Source organism: Peromyscus leucopus, chromosome 16_21 (genome assembly GCF_004664715.2).
Source record: "Peromyscus leucopus breed LL Stock chromosome 16_21, UCI_PerLeu_2.1, whole genome shotgun sequence".
NCBI classification, from domain to species: Eukaryota; Metazoa; Chordata; class Mammalia; order Rodentia; family Cricetidae; genus Peromyscus; species Peromyscus leucopus.
The window spans coordinates 52,125,381-52,133,814 of record NC_051084.1 but is presented as its reverse complement, the minus strand read 5'-3'; the positions used below and the strand labels follow the sequence as shown (position 1 = coordinate 52,133,814).

Here is an 8,434-nt window from a genome sequence, read left to right as displayed (position 1 = left end):
TCTGGTCACTGAGATGTATTCCAGGCCTCCAAAGAAAATTTTATAACATCTGCCAACTTCTTGCATTGAAGAACTCATAATTCTTCAAATTCTTATCAGACCCAAGGTATTTTTTTGATGCTATCATAGGTATCGCTGTATTTACAGATATAGAATATCTGACTAAAGAGTAAATATAATGCACAGGTAAGTTTATAAAGCAAAGTGACTTTTAGCACCATATATACAATCTCAATAAATACAACTTTTTAAACTTAAAAGATCTTTCAATAATCATGACAGCACCTTTCCTCTCCAAATAAGAACAAATGCTTATTTATGGGCTGTGTGGTAATAGAGTATCATTTAGTAAGAATCAATGACCTACACCAGGACTTTTTAATGCTAGACTAGCATGAAAAACACAACAGTAAATTTTTAGAGCACAAGATCGAATATAATTTTTCAATCCAATTTTCAATTTACATTTATAACTTTTAAAAACAGATCCTGTTCATTTAACATAGCATAAAATATGGAAATGAAACATTTCAGATTATTGAAAGTTAAAATTTATTAAGCCATCATGTGCCAAATACTCAGGTTCAAATTAATTTCAAAATATATACAGGCATGTAATTAACTTAAAAATGAGAAAACTGGATCGGAAACTGCACAAAACTGACTGATGGGACTGAATCTTAAAAATCAAGGTCATCATCTATTACAAACTGTTTTCCCTCAGTACACAACATTCAGTTGGTTCAAAATTATCTAGACCTTTAAAGAGTAAAATTTATAATAAAAAGCACTTGGTATTCAGTAGTGCCCATAACCCTAACAAATTTGTTCATAAATTCAATTAACTGAATCCATTGTTTTCTACAAAATAAGTTAATTTTAAGCAAAATAACCTCAGTGACAAACGCATTTACTTAGATGTTGAAGCTCTTGCACTAAGTTTTTACAAGCTGGTGAACACTGACAAATTATTTCTCCCACAGAACTATAACCACACATTCCCAGACAGTATAAATATATGGTTGAACTAACAACACACATCACCATTGTATCGATTACATAATAAAGCAAATGATCAAGTATCCAATCATTAAGTGACATAGCTGAAAAGGCATATAAAATATGTCTGCTCGGTTCATTAGCAGATCCCACGTCTTTTTTGCAAGAGAGGTTGGGAAGAGAGGGGAAAACCATAATTCAAGCAAGTTGGAAAACATTCTGATAGGTACTGGAAAAAACAAGAATTTCAGAAATTTTGATTAAGAATTGGTTAGCTACAACAATGTATCTACCTTTTAAAAATATTTACTAAATTAAAGAGCATATTCTACATGTTCTGCACAAGACAAAGGCAACTTTTACTAAAAATATTTAATAGCCTCCTCCCATTCTTTTATCAGGCCCTCCCTGTTAAGTTGCACCTTTGGGTGCAAACATTAAATTAACTATAAGGCTTTTTTGTCTGGAGACATTATTGAAGAAATGTGCTTCTGTAACAAAGTCGATTTTCAAATGGAGGTTTCCCATAACAGCACAAAATAAGACAAAGACATTAAATAATCAGCACAAGACTTCCTAAAAAAAATATTGATGGCTAAGCAAACCTGATGTATACTGGTATGAGTGTGGGAGATGTAAACAGAGTGAGCAGGCAGATAAGGAGAGAAAAGCCCTGCAGTGTTTGAAATGACTGAAGGAATAAACCATGGAAGGTCTAGAGTGTTCTTAGTTCCTGGAATTTTGGTTCTGTATGATGCTAAAAATATACAGGTATTGTGCTGGGTCTTTTGGCACCTAATCTTTCTAAATTCCTTATATACTAATAATACTCTGGCACAGGGGTACATTTAAGGATATAACTCAATACCGTATTTTAGGAAAGGTGAATTGGTACAAATAATAAGCACATTTTAAATGCTGACCAGCAAAGATCTTTTGCTAACTGTCCAAACAGGTTGATCAAACCCAAATATAGAGGTTGCAATTCTGTCAAGCTTGTGGCCTGGTAAAACTGGTTTTCAATATTACTGTGGAAGCTTCAGTAGACTTATTCAATAAGCCCATACGTTGGTTAATTATGTATGACAAATCATGTCCCATCTGAAGTTCCACTTCCAAGGCAATGGCATCAGGCACCCCAGTTTTATTGAATACAACAGTTGTTTCTATGACCATTGGAATCCTTGAAGCGCAGCCGCATTTTAGGACGGTACTTCTCCAGATACAAAAGTTGCTTGCTGTTAAAAGCTCCACGCCGCTTTCTGCAAGACAAAGGAGAAAGGTAACTGAAGGATGTTCCTTCCTGCAGCAAGAAAGATGACTACAAAGACCAAAAGAAAAATCTAGAGCACTGAGATTTCTAATATACTAGTTTGTATTTGACTTTTACTTTATGAATGATTTTGAGACCACCACCACCCAAAACTAAAACCAAAAAAAAGACTCCCCCCCAACTTTAGCCATAAATATCTCAGCAAAATGATAACAAGCAGTGTCAATAAAGCATAACAAATCATTCAACAATCATTTGTACAAATGCAAAAGGTTGGATAAGGTCCTTTTCTCCTGGCCTCAGTAGCATCTTAAAAATCACAAGGGAGGGGGTAGTCAAGAGCACTTGCTCTTCCAGAGGACCTGAGTTCAGTTCCCAACACCTACATGGTGGTTCACACCATCAACTTCAGTTGCAAGGGATCCAATGCCCTCTTCTGACCTCTAGAACAGACACACAATACACATACACACACCAAAACAATGGATACATGATTTGGATTTTACTTCATTTAGACACTGAATAATAAAATACAAGCAGGCATGAAAGAACAGTGCATTACTTACTGTCTTATGAACTGTACTGCATCTTCATATTTCATTCCACCTTCAATTAATGCTAGGGCAACAAGCACTGGAGCTCTGGTAAGTTAAAAATTTTGATGAATCACTATTTTTTAAAATTAAACCCTATAAAATTCATTATTATCCCCAAACCCAAAAATATAATTAGCCTTATATTAATCTTAGGACTGATTTTGATGCTACAGGCTTAGAATCTCAGCTACCTGGAAAGCTGGGTCATGAAGATTACAATTTCAAGCCTGCTAGGAAGTGAGTTTAAGACCAGCTAGGGCAACTCAGTGAGGTCACGTCTCAAAATAAAATGGCTGGGAAGCTAGAGATATAGTACAGTGTTCTCAACCTGTGGGGCGAGATCCCTTTGGAGGTCACTTATCAGATATCCTGAATATTAGGTATTTAATTATGATCCATAACAGTAGCAAAATTAGTTATGAAGTAGCAAAGAAAATTAATGTTATGGTTGGGGTCACCACAACATGAGGAATTGTATTTTAAAGGGTCATAGCATTAGGAAGGTTGAGAACCACCCATCTGGAAAGAAATGAGGTGATTTTCTTACCTGCCAAGGCCTGCAACACAATGGACAGCAATACAGCAGCCAGGTTCTTCACGAAACTTAATCTTTACAAGACTTAACCAGTCATCGACAATCTGGTTGGATGGTGGTGCACCATCATCAAAAGGCCAATCCTGAACCAAAAAGAAATATTTTAGACCTTTAAATTAGCTAGGTACATTGGTACAGTCTTGAATTCTCAAAACCCAGGAGGAGAGGCAAGTGGATTGCTGAGTTCATACCAAGTTCTAGGCTGCCTGGGCTAATTTTTGCCTTGACTTATAATTGAACTTCAAGTCCAACTTGAATAAACTTCCCGAAAATAACAGAAATATATGAAAACTCAAGTACTTACAAGAACATGAATGCCTTCTTTCTCCACAAGAGTAGTGTCGTAAGTTGCTTCACATACTCTTACTATTGTGGTAACTCCATACTTCTTAAGTTCCTAGAAAAAAATACATTTATTTAAAAAAATCCATTCATGGGGTCTTTAGAACCACATCTTTATTGCTGTCATCTGCCATTTTCACCATTTTTGATCATGCATGTAAATGAAGAATGGCAGAACCTGTTATGAATGTTTAACACAGGCAAATTTAATCTGGTTGTGAATAATATAGTATGAAAGGAATGCTGAATACCATGCATTTTCAGTTCGGCGAGTGGAAAAAAAAACCCTTAAATCTGGTTTCTATGGGTACTTGGGTGCATTTGGAGATCAGAAGTCAACTTCAGGTCTTATTTACCTCATTTCTGAGAAATGATCTGTGCCCTACAGCTTGCCAAGAAGGCTATGCTGGCTGGCCACTGAGTCCAAAGTGTCCCGCCTCCCCAGTACTGGGCTTCCTAGCATGGACCACTACTTATGGCCTTTTAAATCTTGGATCTGCATGCATGAGCAGTAAAGCACTTTACTGACTGAACTACCTCCCCAGACCGAAATAATTTAGAAATAATCTCAAAGTCTCAAACCCAGACTTCAATTTAAAAAGCCATGCACCATAAAAAAACTACAGGTTTGAGGATATATTAAGTAATTATAATTCAACTTCATAGACATTAAAAAAATGTAATTGGAAATTTAAAAAAAGTAACATTCAAATACACCAATAAATTAGAGACACCTATTTACTATCTCTGCATCTGTAGGTTTTAATAACTTCATAAATGTGTGCCCAGATAAATTGGCATTATTCCTTCTAAGAACAGGCTGGAAGACTACACATGTCTCATGCGAATACAGCAGAATTACAAGCTGGAAAGTAGAGTCAGAGTACAAAGTCAAAGATATTAGCTAACTGTAGTCTATCCCATTAGGATAAGAGGATACATGAAAAAATCTGTAAGTGGCGGTTATGCCTTGTAAATTTAACTAAGCAAACTCAAAGGCACACAGTTCTCAAACTGCAACACCATAAAGACATTTCCTTTCTGAGTACCAAAATTATAGTTATAACATCTTTCAAGTTAGCCCCACTATTAACCAGCAACAAATTAGGACATTAAAAAGGTGTAACTTACCTCTATAAATTTGTTTAAGGTCGCATTGGTTGGATTGTGTGTAATAAGAAATCTCATGTTCTTGTATGTGACTTCCACAGGAGCAGGGCGGTTCATTCGAGCCATGTTAATTTAGTTTTAAAAAACACCCAATAGGGTTATGAAAGAATTAAAAAATTGAATACAGAAATGATGCAAAAAAAAAAAAAAAAAACCAAAACAAAACAAAAAACAACCTGAAGTCTACTTCAATATTCAATATACTCCACTTGAAATCTCAGTGCTTTGAGTATGAACTTGGGAGAAATGGGCAATGAAATGAACCTCCTAACAAGAAGCAGTGATTCTTCAATCCAGTAATACTGAGGCAATACAAAGGAAGTGCACTGAGGTTTACCCCATCCAGGTCTGAGCTCTTGTAAAATGCTCTGCAGATTTCAATTCAACACGTCTGTGTCCAGGTTATCCACTCTTATGGGGGCTTCTTGGTGGAGTAGTAATGAATTTCTACAGTTCACTTGTCTGCATAGAGGTCGTGCTGTGCCTGGCAGTAATCTCCACTGCCCTTCAGAAACTCCATAAATGTGTGACCAAGAACACCACAGAACTGCTGTTTAGAAGAAAAGGAAAGAAGGAGGGAAAAAAAGTTATTTTCTAATTCAAAAGGAACATGTCAGGCTTTTCCACTAAGTACACAACTATGCTCAAATTAAGAGACACCAAGAAGTCAGCTTTTACTCAATTACAAAATTCAAGGTGACATGCATTTTAAAATCAATAGGCCTATTGTACGCAGTCACAAATCCATTAAAGTGAAGTTGCTAGTCAATTATAAAGAATATTCAAAGAAAGTCACTGCTACATTTGGTGGAATTCCCATATACACATCTATACACAAATATATTACATTAATTACTCTTAAGTTATTTTTATACTGGTTCAAACTATATGCATTACTTTCTATATCGACTTATCTTGCTGTTTACACACTAGTATAAACTTCATGTGGTTTGAATCTCTCAGTTTTTGCATAATTTACTGAACTCATACTGAGACACTTCAGCTGCTCACTAGTTCTTTTAAGCTACTGTGATAAAAGTAAGGAGTTATCTGTTGTGTGATCTTTCTACAAAGATAGTATTTTTAATGCATTTATTTCTCAATAATTAGCCTTTATATTTTAGTCACTAAAGCTTAAATATGATGAAGTCATGCCCACTTTTCCCTTTTGTATTTTCTATCATCTCCTTGACATTTAAAAATAATTCATGTGCAGTTACATTACAGTTACAGCAGGTTCTAAGTGTAAGAACTCATCAAGCATGTCTCAAATCATGGACAGGGACATGGAAACAGCACTGTCACTAAACTCTGGTGAATTGTGTGAGGGTGTTGATTCTAATGGACTCATCCTGAGAAGACTGACTGGAATGCTAGGCTATCTTGTTCCCATAAACCACATTGCATTGAATGATTACTCTCTACGTGAAACCACAAGAAATTTCCTGCTTAAAAATTAGTAACTCCTAAGAGCTTTTATATTTTCATGTCATCTCTTAGGTTTCCAATTAAATTGGCTCTTATAAATACAATTACTTAAGGGGTCTTCAACCATATAGTCTTAAGACAAATTATCTTCAAATAAAATATACACTTTACCTTTTTCCTATTTTTAAACTCCAGTTTCACTTATATGCTCTAAACTAAAACCCAAAGGAATTAGAAGAATTTATGTTAAGGCTTTTTATATGGTCTCAAACACAAGGTGACTGTGATTACTAACTTATAAATACATTTCATTTCCCCTAAGCTCCTCTCTAAAAATTAAATCAGTTTCATGTCTGCACCAAACAGTAGATTAATATTCACAGGGCATTTTTTTTCAGAGTATGTGCATAAAAAGCTTTTCGAATAAACCGATTAGAGGTAGATGAACATTAACAAAACGCTTTGCTGTCCATCTCCTCTAGGCAGGTTGTGTAGAAACTAAGGAATGCACTCAATGACAAGAACACTCAAGGACAAGCACTGCCCCAAACACATCATCTGTATCCTTCAGAAGGAACTGCCAAAGTAAAATCAAATAAAATCAGCCAAAATTCCAGTCTATTCTTTTTTGGGAGGGGGGGGTAAAACAAAGAACTAATACTAAGATTTTATTTACTAAAAAGGTACCACAAGCAAGACAACTTAGTCCTATGTTTTCTGAAGTTATCTGCCCCATGGGTTAAAAAACCTGGCGTCTAAATTCTAAATTATCAGTAAAGATGTTACTACTTCAAGGAGTAGACTCTAATATTAAATTATTGTTATGCATCTTTTGAGGCATGGTTTCTTGTCCTAAGCAGTCTTTTAGTAAATTTGGCACTTTTTTGACCATACACAAGAACGGGACACAAAGCTTTTTAAGAGTTCCATTAGGAAGCTGGAAAGCAAGGGGAAAAAAAAATTCCTCAACTGGTATGAAATGAGTGGAGCCACCCAGTGGCTGGAGGACACTTCTATTAGGAGTGGTGACCACTGACATCCTTCTAATATGCCCCCATTCCCTCACAGGCAAAAACTAAACATGATAGGCAGCTCAGACACACGAAGAGATCTCCCTATTTTAACTGCATAAACAGCACACAAAACATAGAGAAACAAACGTGTGTGTGTGTGTGTGTGTGTTGTGGCAATAGCTTAAGTCAGTTTGTCGGACTGCAGAAATCAAGCCAGTCTGTAGAACCATCTACTTTGTCCAATTAATTCTGTTCCAAATACTGCGAGGTTTCTGGTAACGCACCCAACCTAGCGCGTGTAAAACGCTGTTCCTTTCTGGAACAGGTCTAGCTTTTCTGATTTTTCAAACGATGAGCCGGCACGACGACGCAGACCAGGACAAAAAAAAATAATAAATAATAATAAAATAAAAAATAAAATAAAATAAAAAGCAAGCCAGGAAGCGGGCACGACCCCAGGAAATCTAGACCTCAGGTCCACACATCGGTCCCAACCCGGAGTCACTTCGGGCTCCACAGCAGTGGAATGGTGCAGGGTTGCGGCTCACTCAACAGGAGCCTCGCAGTTCCGACCAGCTCCTGTTGCTCCCGGTCCAACAGCAGGCAGCCCCAGGCGCAGCTGGCCGCGGGAACCCGGCAGGGACCCCCTCCACCACCACCACCACCACCCCCACCCCCGGTCGCCCCTACCGACGCCTGGCGGAGGTCGGGCAAGCCCGGGCTTGAGCGGCGCGCACAGCCGCGAGGTCCGCAATCACGGGGTTCGCGGTGGCGAGCGCGGGCGGCCACCGAGGCCATCTTGGGAAGGAGGCCCCGGGCGCCGGGTCCCGGGTCCCCAGCGCCCCGCCCGCCCCGGCCCGGCCCGGCCACGTCCACGACGCCCGCGCGGCTTCTCGGAACAAAAGGCCGCCGGGGTCGCACGCGCGCAAGAGAGAGCGGCTGCTCGGCCCCCGCCGACCGCTCCCGGGTCCCGGGTCCCGCGTCCCGGGTCCCAGGTCCCGCTGGCCGGCGCCTCCGC

At 38.4% G+C, this 8,434-nt stretch overlaps 1 protein-coding gene across 4 annotated transcripts in view; it reads right to left on the bottom strand.

The window, feature by feature from the left end:
- Positions 1 to 414: 414 nt before the first annotated feature.
- The window catches only part of Ptp4a1 (protein tyrosine phosphatase 4A1), a 32,243-nt gene continuing 24,223 nt past the window's right edge, over positions 415 to 8,434 (bottom strand). For 2 of the 4 annotated variants that reach the window (XM_028865393.2, XM_028865391.2), the window contains exons 2-6: positions 4,937 to 5,525; positions 3,768 to 3,860; positions 3,416 to 3,546; positions 2,839 to 2,913; positions 415 to 2,261 (exon numbers count right to left, since the gene is read on the bottom strand). In XM_028865393.2, coding sequence (XP_028721226.1) covers positions 2,144 to 2,261; positions 2,839 to 2,913; positions 3,416 to 3,546; positions 3,768 to 3,860; positions 4,937 to 5,041 — 522 coding nt within the window. In that variant the 5' untranslated portion in view covers positions 5,042 to 5,525 and the 3' untranslated portion in view covers positions 415 to 2,143. The remainder of the gene's footprint in view (positions 2,262 to 2,838; positions 2,914 to 3,415; positions 3,547 to 3,767; positions 3,861 to 4,936; positions 5,526 to 8,434) is intronic. The other 2 variants (XM_037200261.1, XM_028865392.2) reach the window with 2 other exon arrangements.